At 46.7% G+C, this 15,333-nt stretch overlaps 1 protein-coding gene across 2 annotated transcripts in view; it reads right to left on the reverse strand.

Annotated features, from left to right (window-relative positions):
• Positions 1-1,297: 1,297 nt before the first annotated feature.
• Positions 1,298-15,333, reverse strand: part of CACNA2D4 (calcium voltage-gated channel auxiliary subunit alpha2delta 4) — a 152,643-nt gene continuing 138,607 nt past the window's right edge. For both annotated transcript variants that reach the window (XM_089769280.1, XM_075941238.2), the window contains 4 exons: positions 10,434-10,551; positions 3,632-3,744; positions 1,722-1,804; positions 1,298-1,438 (listed from right to left, as the gene is read on the reverse strand). In XM_089769280.1, coding sequence (XP_089625406.1) covers positions 1,343-1,438; positions 1,722-1,804; positions 3,632-3,744; positions 10,434-10,551 — 410 coding nt within the window. In that variant the 3' untranslated portion in view covers positions 1,298-1,342. The remainder of the gene's footprint in view (positions 1,439-1,721; positions 1,805-3,631; positions 3,745-10,433; positions 10,552-15,333) is intronic.

The raw sequence follows: 15,333 nt of genomic DNA on the forward strand, positions 1-15,333 counted from the left end.
TCTGTTTTTAGAGACAATGGCAAGCACTTTATTTAAAAAAGAAGAAAAATCTTGTTCCCTCCTCCTCAAGCATTGTTTGTAATTCCTGGAAACATGGGCCTGGCACCTGGGAACAGCCAGAATCCATTAACAGGCGGCCACTGCTGTCTCCAGCCCAGCCTGAGGCCTCAGCAGTGTTGAGCACAGCTCTGGGGATAACGCTTGTTTCTTAGCTACTTCAGCAGAGAGAGAAGACTGGCAGCACAAACCCCACTTCCTGTCTCTTTTTTTCTTTCTTGAAGTAGGTCCCGATGCAGGAGGGGTGGTTTCATTTTGTGTGTTTAACACACAGGCAGGTGACTTTCCTTTTTTGGTGCAGGCTTGTTAGAATTTCAAGAGGATTTGAACACTGTTTAAGAGAAGTCACTTCTGGGGCCCAAAGCTCGGGGCCAGTTTTTGCTGGAATAAGTATAATTAGCCGAGCTGTGCTACTTCCTCTTCTCAGTTAGTATAAGCCAGATCATGAATTGTGTAACAATGATGCGGGGAATCTGGTCTCAAGGAACCACCTTCTTGTGCAGAACCTCCAATGAGGCATTTTTCCTTTCCTGTTGCCCTGTTCTTCACTGGCTTCCCCTCCCTCTCCCCCTCTCCCCCCCATGCCCCATAACCAGTAGGTAGCCAGGGTGCTGAAAATCTTTAATCCCAAAGAGCAATGTGCACAGTAAATAAAATATTTTCAATTCTGCTGTTCCTGAAGGGCCATGTGTGCCCAGCTCCAACTGTCCTACGCAGTAAATCAGCCTGGTGCGGTATAACAAGGCAGATTTATATTCTGAAGAGCTCTGTTTATGTAGTGGGCAGCACTGGTAAAACCCGTCCTGCCTCTGTATAGACTCCATCACTAGTGGCGTGTAAATGAGGAAGTGCCAGGCATGATGGAGTCAGAACCAGCCACTGGAAGTGGTATCAGATGTTCCTGAACCTCCAATTCTCTCATGAGCTCCTCCGGTTGGTCAGGTACTGGCCCCACCGCTGGGCACATCTTATCCAATGTTTGTTGCATTGACAGTTAATCCATTTGATCCACAGCTGTGGTGGCCAGCACTCAAGCTGCAAGTTCTTCTGGAAGAAACAGCTTCCACTGCCAGCAACTGAACTAGAGAGAGAGACAGGCCAGTATGTGAGGGGTCTCTAATGCCTTGTCCCCACAGGTCCACAAGGAGTTGCAAAATGCCTACACTGTGGGCTCCTCCCTGCCTAACAGCTCCAACTTTCTCACTCAGGCTGTCCAATGGAAGTAATGGACTCCCTTTTATTACCCACTTTTTCTGCTAGCTGTAAGGGTCAGGGTTAGACGCTGTCACCGCAGGAGGAGAGCGAAGGTCGCCAGCGCAAGGAGGAGTAACGGCAGTGAGGCTGAGATCTCGGCAGCTCCACCGCAGTCCTGAGCATTCTCCTGAGGACAAATGAGAAGGAGGCCCATGATCAGCAAATCTATGTCCAGGGTCACAAGGACATAAAATGATTCATTCCACTGACAGGAGCGGGGAAGCAACGTTAAGGGGCTCATGGAACGTAGGGCGTGGAGGCTGCTTCACTGGAAAAGCCTGACCTAGTCCCAAGCGCTTGGGCCGCTCTGAGCCGATGCACTACATGTAGCAATGGGAATGAGGCTGAACACCCAGCCACCCCACCCTATCCCCATCCGCAGCCACGCAGTTCTGTGGCCCCTACCGTACCTCTGGGTGGAACGCATGGCAGGTATCTGGCCGCCGCCTCAGTTTCTGGGAGCGCATCCTGTCGCACTTCACCGAAGCGTTATGTGTATTGCCATTAAGATCAACAGTAGTGTTCAGAAAGGGAGAGAAGCAGCACGGACGAAAGACTGTGAAATCCCTTGGGCGGCCCAGCAAGGCCAGGACTGAGTCCTGTGTCCTAGGAACTCGGACTGGGGGAGGAGAAGCAGGGACAGAGGCAAACTCACAACATGGGAGGGCTATCCTGACAGGCTGGAAAAAGAGAGAAGCTGCGGTATGGAAGCAAAAGGTTGTGAAAAGAAAGCTCAGGTTGGCGCTGTGCTGGGGAGGGAGCGCAAGGAACAGAGGCCAAGATGGCAGAAATGTTCAGCTGATTTACTTCCTGGTGCCAGGATAGTAGGGACAGGAAGCTTAATGTGACCATATTTAATGAGGAAAGGGCCAGGGGCTGATCCTGCCAGACTGAATTAAAGAAACAGCTATTGTAGGTGACTCATCTGGATGCAGAGTAACTGGGCTCACTGTTCTCAGCTGTTCTCCCACCACACTCCTGGCTGTCTGTTTCCTAGGCTTACCAGTCCCAGCTCCAGGGTTCTCCCTCTCCGCCCCTCCCCCCCCCACTGTGGCTTTTCGTTAACATCCCAAATCATGCCAACAGTCATTACTTCTCCTATTCCACTGCACTGGAGCTTGCTGAGGGGGCTCAAAGAGGTGCAGCGTTAATGGATGGAAGTCTCCCCCATTTAATTTGTATGCCTTCCTCCACTACGCTTAGGGGGGACAGTTGGAAAGTCATGTTTCCAGTTACTGTGGCTTCCCGCAATCCTGAGCCAGAAGTTTTATACTTTCTGTACCAGAGGGTGGCAGGGAAATTTTGTGGTTAAGGCTTTGCCTTCTGTGCAAGATAACGTTTCAACTCCTGCCTCAACCACAGGCTTCCTGAGTGAGCTTGGGCAACTCAGTATTTTTGTGCCTCAGTTTCCCCATCTATAAAGTGTGGCTAACAACTTTCCTGCCTCCCAGAGAGCTGGGGGCACTTAATTTATTAGTGTTTGTGAGCCATTTTCCGGTCACCTGCTAGTGCTCTTTAAAACAACACATTACCATCATGCCCCCCATATTGCTTCTGAAGTTCCCAGATTAAGTTCTCTTGCATATTTAAGTAAGCTGCTGCCTCTGGAAGGCTGGTGTATTGCTAGGCATGTTCCCTAGACTCCCAGCATCATGTGCAACGTGCCCTTCCGCTGTAGCTCTTACAAATAGATAAATGCCAATTGAGGCCAGCTCACAAGGGGAGAGTTGTGTCCAACTTCTGTTACCTACCTAGCAAGCAGGTGACTTGTAAGAGGAACATCTGTGTTGAATTTTAACAGGTTACAGCCCAGTCATGAGGGAGCCCAAGGGAGTGATGGGAATGTAAAGATCCCCCTGCACTCCTGTATGGGCCACTCCACATTGCTGGAGTCACTATTAGGCTGCTGCTCCCTTTCCACTCAGGTGTGTGGCGCAGTGGCTGGCAGGGGTGCAGGGTGTGAGCGCAGGTATCTACCCAATGCAGTTAACAGCTGGCACCCCACCCTGCTCATCACAATGGAGAGCACTCTTCTAAAGTGTGCTCTAACTGGGGTTAGATTTCTTAGGTGGCTAAAAGATTTTCATTTTCAGCCACACCTCTAACCTGCTGGATTTATCTCCTTGCTCCCTCCACTATGCTCACCTGTTGTACCCACACCAGCGCGTCCTGCTGTATTACATGTGGTGACATACCTCCCTGCTTTTTCCTCTTCTCCACACACTAGCTGCTACAGGACTCTCCTGGGACTAATTGTTGCAGTGGGAGAACAGACGAAAGGGCTGCAGAGTCTAACACGGTTGTGCTAGAAGAAGGATATATTTGACTTCTTTTGCTTCCAGGAGGACAGGTGGGAAGATGCTGCAGTCACAGGTAGCATCTGTAACCACGAGCAGCAGGTTACTCTTGGTGATCTGCTGAACTACAAACATCCTGTGGGGGGAGGGGGAGAGAGAAAGAAAACACGTGGCCCACACCACCCCAAAACAGCTGGTTAGAATAGCTGACAGGAAAATTGCAGCCCACAATGCTAATGTGGATAGCCAAGGGATACACGTTGAACAGAAATGTTGAAAAGAGAGGACAGAAGGGAAAGGACAGACGAAGGAGGGGAACAGGAAACTGAGAATGCAGGGAAGAAGAGGTGATGTTCAGCTGATAAAATTAAGGTTGCTTTTAGTCTTCAGATAATGCCAAACTTGTATGAATTTTAAAAATTCCAAGCTAGGCAAATGTCTGTACATAGCTGCCTATATGTACATATACACATGTTTATGTGTGTATACTATATATTATCCCAGGAAAGTAAGAATTTTCTTAGGTGGGAGAAACTTGGTTGAGGAAAAACAGAAACACAGTAATACAAAACGGCACATGTCATCATGTAGTTGAGTGGTGTTTGCTGTCTCAGCATTTGCTGAGTTTTGTGCCATTGTCTGAAACCTCACTTTATAATTACAATTGTAATTGTAATTATAATTACAAAGTGTCCCCAATCCATTTTTATAGCTGCATATGGGACAGGAAAAACTGTGAACCTTCCCTGAAATCACGGCCCATATCTGAGTGCAAACAGCCACCCACATTTTGATAAGTTATGCATGACTGGAGCTGGGTGAATTTTTTTCAATGCATTTTTTTCATTGAAAAATGCATTTTGGTGCACCAAAATTATGAATTTGGGTCAAATCTGACAAATAGCTTTGGCTGAGAGAAAATCTGAATTCTCCACCATTGTTCTATTGTGAAATAATGTTCAATGTATTTCATTTAGAATGTTTTGCATTTTTGTTTCATAACATACTAGATTAGGAAAATACTTAAAATAACCAATAGTTCTGCAGCACATTAGAGACTAACAAAACACATAGCTGGTATCATGAGCTTTCGTGGGCACAACCCACTTCTTCAAATTTCAGGTTTCATCTGAAGAAGTGGGCTGTACTCACAAAAGCCCATGATATCATCTACGGCTATGTCTACACTGTAGCCTTTTTCTGGAAAAACTTATGCAAATGAGGCGCGGTGTGGAATATCACTGTGCTTCATTTGCATAATTAATTAGCAGCCACTTTTGTGCAAGAGATTTTTGCGCAAAATGGAGCTGTGTAGATAGCTCTTTTTTGCACAAAAACCCTCTCTTGCACAAGAGTCATTTTTCCTCATTTGCATAAGCTTTTCCTGAAGAAGGCTACAGTGTAGCTGTAGCCTACATGTTTTGTTAGTCTCTAAGGTTGCTGCAAGACGATTCATTATTTTAAGTTTTTTTTTAATTACAGACTAACATGGCTACCCATCTGACAATATTAGATTTAGATTTACCAATCTTTTTTTTAAAAAATCACCCCCAAACAGGATGTAATAAACACCCCAAGATGTAAAAAACACCCCAAATAGGCCACATCAAATAGAAAAAACTTAATGTCAAAGGGACTCAAACTATTTTGTTTGACATGAAACATTTTTTTTCAGTCTCCCAAACAAAAACACAAACAAACGCACATGAACAACCCCATTCTTCTCTGAGTTCTGGTAGTCAGTGGAAGCAAGCGTGAGCCATAGTGCTCTGCTGCCCTCTGCTGGGAGTTTGAGGGAGGTGAGAGTTCTGTAAGCTGTAAACCCTGCTGAATGGAGGAAGATGCTTCAGATGATGAGAAAATGAAGACACTCTTATTTTCCTATCATTGCCACACAATACCACACTGCAAGTTCCCCACAGGCCAGGATGCACCAACTCAAAGCAGCATCCAGACCCTGCCAGAACATCATGCAAACCTGTAGCAATGGAGATAGGTCTACAATGATCAATCACAAATCTTTCTAGAACCATGGATCCTACACGTGCCTATCGTTACACCTGCTGCACCTCATCCAGTGCACTAACTGCCCCCACAACAACTGTGAGTGAAACTAGACTACACTTTGGAATGAGCTCCTGGAGGAAAATAAGAGCAAAGCATCCTGTCAACTGTAAGTGAATGCTTTTCACAAAGCGTTTTTCTCTCCACTCAAGCTCAGCTGAGGAAGTGGGTTTTGTTCACCAAAGCTCATGCTACTATATATATTTTTGTTAGTCTCTAAGGTGCCACAGGGCTACTCGTTATTTCTAAAATTAGACTAAAATGGCTTCCCCTCTGAGACTTTTTTCACTAAGGCCCCATCCTAAAAGAAAATCTGAATAACTTTCAAAAGACAAACTTGGGAGCTTAAATTCATAATTGTGTTAGACATTAAAAATCATGGACTGAACAGAGACACTGGATTTGTGCTTTATTTCAACAATCTGTAACTCACTAACCCCTTCTTTTTGTCCTATGACTGTAGAGATGTTAATGCGCCACTGTACTTTGAATGGTCCCTTATTTGTGCTAACTGGTTATGCTAACCAATCCGTCTCACCTTGCATTTTACTGTGAGGCTCTGCATACTTTTCCCAGACCTGAAAAAGAGCTCTGTATGGCTTGAAAGCTTGTCTTGCTCACCAACAGAAGTGGGACCAATTACTTCGCTGGCCTTGCATTTTCTGTGGGTGGCTTCTAATCTATGTATAGGCTGCTGGTGCCTGTCAGTGTACATATGGATGAGTATAACCGTAAGGGAGAAGCTGAATGTGCCTCTCACTCCGCTTTATACTCCTGTAAAGGCTACCGGGTCCTGGAAGCTCACACTCCGTGTTTGCAATTCACCCACGAGGTTGGAAGTTTGATTTGTCACTGGTAGGAGGAAGCAGGAAGTAGGTCACGGTTCCCTCTCCTATCTTCCACACCTAGCTGCAAACCCACAGATTAGCCCTAAATCTTTATTCTAATAAAGAGTAGCTCTATGTATGCTTCCCAGTCTGTGCATTTCAGAAGTTCATAGACTGTAAGGGACCAGTTAGACCAGCAGTCACCAACCAGTCGATCAGGATCTACCGGGTGATCTTGGAGCCTCTGACAGGTGATCCTGACCAGTTTGGCTGGGAGGCTGTCAAGGGCCTGCACTTCAGCTGCCCCTCCTCGCACTGCCCTGCTGTTCCTGCCCGGAGCCTCAGTGCTGCCCTTGGGAGCCTCCTGTGTGTTGTGCAGGGTGGGGGAGACAGAGGCAAGGGGGTGCTGATTTCACTCTGTCACTGTCTCCTGTACCCCATCTTCACAGAATGAGGAAGGCAGGGTCTTAGCAAAGGGGTGGAGCAGGGGTATTTGAGGTGATCCTGGACTGACAAATTAAAAAAGTGATCTAGTGCTTAAAAAGGTTGGAGACCCCTGAGTTAGACCATCTAATCTGATCCTCCTCCTATATCAGAGATCTTTTAAATGCCACCCAGTTACACTTGTATTGAACCCAATAACCGGTATTTGTGACTGACTAAAGCACATCTTCCAGAAAGGCAGGTGGTCTTGATGTGCTTTAGCCCTAACACAAGGAGCTGAAAAACCCAGTCACTTCTCTCGGTAGCTTGTTCCAATAGCTAATTGTCTGTCAAAAACTTTTGCCTTGTTTCTAAGATGAATTTGTCTGGCCTCAGTTTACATTCATTGGTTCTTAATATGCCTTCCACCACAGGCCAGGGAAGCAGCAGAGGCGGTGTCCCGTGGGCACAGGCAGTATGCAGAGTTGCCTGGCCACACCTTTGCCTAGGTGGCTGGACATGCCATCTGCTTCCAGGAGCAGTGTGGAACCAGACTGGGCAGGAAGCCTGCTTTAGCCCTGCTACGCTGCTGACTGGCGGCTGAGTGATACAAGCACCGCCTGGCTGGAGCCCACACCAAGAACGCCCGCCTGCATCGCGCTCCCCTGCCTCAGGTCAGACCCCTGCCCCGCACACTAATCCCTCCCAAGCCCTGCATCCCCACTTGCACCCCAACCTCCTGCCTCCGCCCTGAGCCTGCCCCCACACCCTAAACCCCTTGGTTCAAGTACAGAGCTTTCACCTACACCCCAAATCCCTCATCCCCTGCCACCATCCCCAGAGCCTGCATCCCCAATCAGAGCCCTTACCCCAACTTGCTGCCCCAGCATGGAATTCCCTCCCCCCAACTGCTCTCTTCTGCCCCCCAAAGCCTCCCCCCAGCTGCAGTCCTCACCCCCCAGTGCACTCCCACACCCTGCCCCCGCCCAGTGACAGTGAGTGAGGTTGGGGGAAAGTGGGTGACTGAGGAAGGGGGTGGTGCCTCAGAGAATGGGCAGGGCCATGTGCAAGCGGGGAGAGGGCAGGGTAAGCAGAGTTCAGTTGTGTGCAGTTAGAAAACTGGCCACCCTATACACATATCCCAGGACCACACTAGCTCTTTCCCCTCATGATTGCACTGGGAGCTCCCCTTGAGCTGCTTGTCCCCTGTGAAGCTCCCTACATTGTTTTTTAGTCACTGCTTTCTAGCATTTACCCCATTCTGTAGTCACGGCCTGCAGGCCTTGGCCCTAGATACATAACATTGCCTTTGTCTGTATTGAAAAGCCTTGTGTGTGCGTGGACCCAGGTTGCTGAGTGTTGCAGGTGGCTCCACATGACTTCACTGTCCTTATCGTTATTTCACGCTCTGCCATCAGAGTCACCTGCAAGTTTTATTAGCCACGATTTTATGTTTACTTCCAGCTCTTTGATAAAAATGGTGCGTATCACTGGGCCTACTCAGGGGGCCCTTGGGCAAGGTGCGGGTTGGGGAGGGGCTGGCTCTGTGCCCTGGAAGGAAGAGGGCCTCGGGCAGAAGGGGCGAGGTTAGGACTAGCCTCCTGCAGGCAGCCCTCAGCACTTCCCAGAGTGTGCTGTGCTCCGGTGGCGAGTTAGAGAGCTTGAGGCTGCAGCCCTTTTGAATCACTGAGCCACGGGGCAGTTGCCCCCTTTCCTACCCAACCCGCCATTGGTGGGCCTGGGCCTAGTACTGCTCCCTGTGGAACCTGACCTGGAGTCTAGTGATACTGTCTAGTGCTAATCAGAGTGTCATGTGGGACTAAGTCAAATGTCTTGAAGAAGCTTATTGCTGCTACGCTGTTACCGTTCTCAACCACACTTAGTCTCCTCAAAGAATGAAATCGGGTTTAAATGACAACGGAGGTGTCAACTCCGTGACTGCTCTGGGGCTGGCGCACATACCAACAAAAATACCGGACACACTGGACATTACATCACAATCTACATTGCATCTTATGTAGAAAATACCAGACATTTATAATTTCTCAATTTGTTTCCGGAACAGAGAGCTCAAATACTGGACTGTCCAGTTCAAAACCAGACACCTGGCAACCCTACACTCACAGGGAAATATTAGCAGGTGCTGAGCATCCAGCGGCAGCCAAGTTGCTTCCTTCCTCCCAGCACCTCTTGTCCGCCAGTGACCCTTCTGAGCAACTCCTTCCCCTCCCACGCAGCGCCTCCCACCTACTGCAAATTGTGGTTGCATGGAGTGCAGGGTATTCTGGGAGGGAGGAGGAGCAGAGACAGGGTGTGCTCAGGGGGAGGGGGCAGGGAAGAGGTGGGTCGGGGCTTAGGGGAAGCAGTGTAATGGGGTAGGGGCAGGGCCAGGGGCAGAGGAGAGCCTGAGAATCCTCTGGCTAGAGGGGAAGTCAGCACTTATGGTTGACGAGACCTATTTTTCAAAACCCCCATGACAACTAGCATTAATTATATACCTGTTGTTGAATTATTTATTAATTGAATTCCATGTCAGCTTTGCCATTGTTTTGCCTGAGCCTGATATTAGGCTAATCGGTCTATAGTTACCTAGGATCCGTTAGATCCATTTAGCATCCATACTTGGGTTCTGTGAAAAATTAGATTTTGCAAAGCCTAAAATCAATAGAAATGTTAAAAAGGGGTGGTGGTGGTGGGGGGGGGGGGGTTAACCCTGCAGTGAGTGGGTGGCAAAGACTGCAGCATTAGGCTAGTGCATGGCAACCCAAAAGGCAAGCTGACTATAAATGAATATGTGAAACTCACCAGCACTAAGAGCGAAAAAAAAATCTCATTTTAATAATTCTTTCAGCTTTAATAATGTAAGGGTTATTAAGAGCTGGTCACATTTTAGTTGCTGAAAAATGGCTTTTATTCAAAATTAGAACCTTTCACATTTTAAAAAAATTCCTCTTTTTGATTAAATTGGAAAATAATAAATTTACCCACTCTTTGCCTTCTTTGGCTTATAGTTTTTCCTTTATTTCTCCTCTTTTCCTTGCCCCTCTTTTTCTGTGGAAAAAATGTAAGGGGGGGAGAGAGAAACAAATGCAAATAGGGGGAAAAAAAGGAAAACTGAAAACTATTGAAAATGAAAGCTTTTTAAACAGAAAATGTTTGTAAAAGTTTTGAATAAACAATTTTTTCCTCTCTCTAATCTGTCCAGGGAAGATGATTGATTTGCGTGTGTGGTATTTGCCCATTTCCCAACCAGCTCTAGCTATTAATAGGAGATTTTGTTTTGTGTTTTATTTTAAAACCAAGAGTTCGGACTGACCTTTCTGCCTACCTCTGATGACTCACAATGTGGCCAGGGAGCTCTGTAGCTCATGAGAGGTGCTGTGGAAATGCTGGTGACAAACAGGCATAGTGTATCATGGGACTGTTCCCTTTCAGTGAGGTTCCAGAAGGAGTAGAGGTCTATGGGTAAAGTCCTGAAGGAGTAGAGGTCTATGAGAGACTTATTTCTTACTTTTGGCAGTCTCTGCACTCGATCAGCCCGTTGGTTTCTTTGATGGTGGTCTCATACACGAAGACGGGGTATTCAGTGTCACATGGCTGCAGCATATCATGTTTCTTATGCTTGTGAGCTGTGACGGCATAAAAGGCATGCAGTGAGAAATGAGGGTTGGAGAATGGAGAGAGAGAGAAATGGATTGAAAGAAAAATGTGGATGGTGCAAAAAAAAAGGCAAAGATGTTGACAAAAATGAAATGTAGTGATACTTAAGGCCAGTAGGTGGTGCAGGAAAACCAGTGTAGGAGAAGAAATGTGTTAGGTATTACTCTATGGTTACATCAATAAAGTAACACTAGGTCTTATCAATTCACTATTTTAAATAATACTCATATAATTAAAGTGCTACAGTTCCTCTAGTATGGATGCAGTTAAAGCAGTACCTTATATCAATGTAACTATTCTCATAGCAAATGAGAACAAGCAATATCAGTATAAGGTACTTTTAGACTGATACAACTGAGTCCCCAGTTGGGGGTGTATTGATTTTACTATTTTGGTAGAAAAAAAATCCTACCCCTAATTTAATCCACTGCATTACAAAACCCTGTATGTAGCACAGACTGTTATTCTTGCCTGAGTGAACTCACCTGGATGAGAAGCATGGCAAATCTAATAACACCATAAGGCCATGTTGCTGTGCAGGAAATCATCTTCTGACCTACTCTCAGGGTTAAGAATGTACGGATTGTCATATTGCTCTAGACTAAAGATCTGTTTGTGTAGACCAAGAGTGGGCAATAATTTTTGATGTAGGAGGGGGGCACTCCAAAATTTTGGAAAGTGGTTGAGGGCCACACTCTCCCATGATATTAATGGAGGAACAGGGTCTGGGATGGAGGTTGAGTGCAGAAGGGAGCTTGGGGTAAGGGAGGGAGTTGGGGTGAAGGAGGCAGTTGTGACCTGGGGCACTGGACTGCAGTGCAGGGGGTTGGATTATGACTGGAGGCAGGGAATTGGGGGTGAACTAAGACAGGAAGGGACTGTGATATGGGTGTAGGAGAGGGAGGCAAAGAGTTGGAGAAACAAGGGACTGGGGTGCCAGAGGTAGAGTTTGGCCAGGAGACTTACCAGCTAGCAGCCCATTTCTAAATCAGCCTTCCTGAGCTCTTGAGTCTCTGACTGGGCGGGGCTGATTAATCACCTGTGAAGCTGTGCTGCCCTGCAGCTTACAGGGAACATTGTGTGGGAGTGGGCCAGGCATCAGGCTGCAGCCATATGCTCTAGAGCCTCTTGTGCTTCATGGCTGCCTGTTATTGAAACAGGAAGCTCCCATTGGCCAGTTTCTGGCCAATGGGATTGTGCTGGGGGCAGGAACAGCTCCTAAAGCATCCCCCCTGCCCTCCGGAGACTCAGTTTTTCAAGATAAAACCGCCCTGCAGCCATGTTTCTGAAAGGTGTGTGGATGGGGCAAGGCAAGCGGAGAGCCTGCCTCAGGCTCCCCACAGCATCCACAGGCTGGATCTGGTGGCTTGGCAGGCCATATTTTGCCCAGGCCTGGTGTAGACTGTCTTTAACAGGCCAATGCTGGCTGTCTGTGAGAGAGGTTAAAAAGCTTTCGTAAATCTTTAATTGTTTTTTCCTATAGCTATTTGGGGTGCGGGAAGGGGGATTTCTTTGACCTCAGATAGTGAGCAGCTTGTGCCTCAAAGCCAGAGCATTGATATCTCATTTTTCCATAAATATATTGGCTCTGCGGTGCTAACAATAATACAAACAGTTTTTACTTGGTAAAATCATCAGCCATGTCTTGAAGGTACCCAGAGAACGAATTATTAATAATTTTATTATACTGTAGTGACTGGAGAGCTGACCCACTGTGTTCAGCACTGTACAAACATAGTAAGAGACTTTTCTTGCCCCCAAAGAGCTAACAAGCTAATAGACAAGATAGACAAAGAATGAGAGAAGGGCAGGATTGTTATTCCCATGTTACAGATGGAGAACAGGGGCACAGACAGATTAAGTGACTTGCTTAAGATCATATAGACAGCTGAAACAGAGCCAGGGCCAGATGCCAGATCTTGATTCTGACTCCCATGCTTTAAGCACAGACTCACAGCACATATGATGAATGCCATTTCACTCAGTCATAGATCTCCGGCTATAGCTGTAGTTTGAGCCTCTAATTGTTCTTTTCTTGGAATTCCCCAAATACACTGCACAATCTAATACATTCCTATTTTAATTCTTTGGCAACTTCTTTATGGCGTAAATAGTGAACCTTAATTTCAAATTTCAGGATTACTGTACACTCATCCTTGAATTTCCCTACATTAACCTGTGGAACTCCTTGCTTCAGGCTATAACAACTTTGTGGGCAACCGGGAAGATCTTGGTGGTTGTGCTGTATTCTATGGCCACCCATGATGTCAGGGGTAGCCTGTGAGCCTAGGTAGACTAGGTAGTCGCCTAAGGTGCCACTGGCCCGGGCACCTGATGATGACATCATGGGGCACCCGGGTGCCCGATGATGATGTCATGGCTATTGACAGCTGTGCAGGTGGGGGCGCCGATCACGCCTTCCGCCTGGGACGCCAGCTGCCGCAGCCGGCCTCAGGCCGCTCCTGCATGATGTCATTCTGCAAATGGGGGGTAGAATGTCAGTCCCCCTCTTCCAGAAGTGCAGGGCCCCTACCACTTGTGTCAATGGAGAAATCTCTATTACCTATCATATAGGGCTGTGATATAGAGCTGAGCAGTTTGATTCTATTCAGTACAAGGAAGGGCATGCTAATCAGTACAGTACAGTATTATGGAGGCAAGTATCACAGTAAATTTCAAAGTATTAGATATATACAGCTATAACAAATAACAGTATTTGCCTTTACTCTAGCAAGGGATACAACCTACAATGGTTCTCCATCTCAGAATAGCGCTCAGCAACAAATCAGGTAGCCACATCCGGATGGCAGAGTTGGAGTTAAATCAATTTTACAGCTGAAACATCATTAAAAGTCAATGGAGTTATACCAGCGTCAAAATGCTGTAAAGGAGGGAAGACTCCAGCTCTTAGCTTTGAACATTATGCCCTCAAGGGACAGACCTGTGAAATGGGAAGATAGGGCCTGGCCCTCAGGTGGGGTAACTGCCTTGGAGCTGTGCTAACCCAAATCAGCTGAGGCTCAGGCCTTAGTTGTCTTAGAAAGAGAAATCAGTCCCATTTGAGCACACCATCAGTGTCAGCTTTGTGTTGTCCTAAGGCCTAGTCTCCCTGCAGAGTTGCTTGCAGCACTGCTGTAGCCCTGTTAGTCCCATGATAGGGGAGAGAAAAGATGGGTGAGGTAATGTCTTTTATTCTGTTGGTTTGAGAGTCAAGCGTATGAGCTACACAAAGCTTGACTCTTTCACCAACAGAAGTTGATCGATAAAAGATATTACCTCACTCACCTTGTCTTACACAAAGTTGCAGTGGCTTATCTAAAGGTAAAGGTGCATTTAAACTGATTGAATTAAACCAATGCAAACTCCTTTGTGGACACACTCAAAACAGTTTAAAACTTTATATTGGTTTAGCTTCCAGCAGTGAATTTATCTACATCTGTGTGAAATACAAGACGTAGGATAAATATATGTATCACATACATTAAACCTGGAAAGTGCTTCAGCTTCTTTGAGAAACTCCATGCTGGACAGCAAAGCAATGCTAAAAACTATTAGTACGGTGGTTAGAGGTTTGTGTAAACTCAGGGGATTTGACAAATTGCAAATTTGATACTAAAGTGCATGTTAATTTCTCCCTGTTGTTATTGGCAGCCTCACTTCCAGAAAGACTTTGTCAGGCAGCTGGCAACAAATCCATCTGAGGAACAAAGAACCCATAGCTTCTTGTTATGGACTACATGACCTAGCCTGGGAATTCATATTCACCGGTGCAAGTCATGAGTAACTGCACTGAGGTCAGTGTGGTTATTCTAGACTCACATTGATGTAAATGAGTTCAGAACTTGTCCCAAATACAGAGAACAGAAGCTGCTTGATAATTTTGTAAAGCGCCTGCCTTAAACATCTTCATATCATCAACATCTATTTTTTTTTCTGCCATGGAATTCTAGAACTAATCCTTTTGGTGCCATAGCTTTGTTCTGAACATATTTTCAGTTTTAATGATTGAAGACTATAGTTTCTACAGTGATGGGTACTAGTATACGTTTTTGAATACCTAGATACCTAGATTTCCCAGAGAACTAGAAGCCCCAGATCCATTGAGTTACAAGACAATGGAATGGATGTTGAGTGTAATGGGAAATCTGTGGAAGCAAGCATCTCTTTTTGCCACTTCTCGAATACAGATCTGCTCCTTTGCATGAAAGTGCAATCTAATCTGGAGGGATTTTTAAGGGGCCTGCAAGAATTGATTTAAGAACTAGAGTATAGGTTGCACCTCTATAAACCGGAACTCTCTGGTCTGGCAACATCCGTAGTCCAGAAGAACTATGGATGTTCCAGGATCAGTGTCCTTGGCATGCTGCTGGGGGTGGGAAGAGCCCAGTAGTATGTGGGGAAGGGTGATGCATGGCTCAGCTGGGCTGTGGGTGGAGGAGGGGAGCTGGGAAGCCCAAGAGGTTCAGCTGGGCTGGGAGCCGGCACATGGCTCAGCTGGACTGGGGAGGGGGCAGGAGCTGGTGTGTGGCTCAGCTGGGCTGCGGGGAAGAGCCGGGAAGCCCAATGGGGGGCCAGGGAGGGGAGGGCTGGCAGCAGGAGGGCCAGAAATGACCTCCTCTGGTTCAGAAGAGTCCCTCATCCAGGACCTGGAGGGTACTGCACCAGGGTGGTCCAACCTGAATAGACATACTAGATGGGCTGCATGAAAGAAATACTGCATTACTGTAGCACTATTAGGGTACGTCTAAACT

The sequence above is a fragment of the Pelodiscus sinensis genome, chromosome 1 (genome assembly GCF_052426305.1).
Source record: "Pelodiscus sinensis isolate ZL-2025 chromosome 1, ASM5242630v1, whole genome shotgun sequence".
Lineage (NCBI taxonomy): Eukaryota > Metazoa > Chordata > Testudines > Trionychidae > Pelodiscus > Pelodiscus sinensis.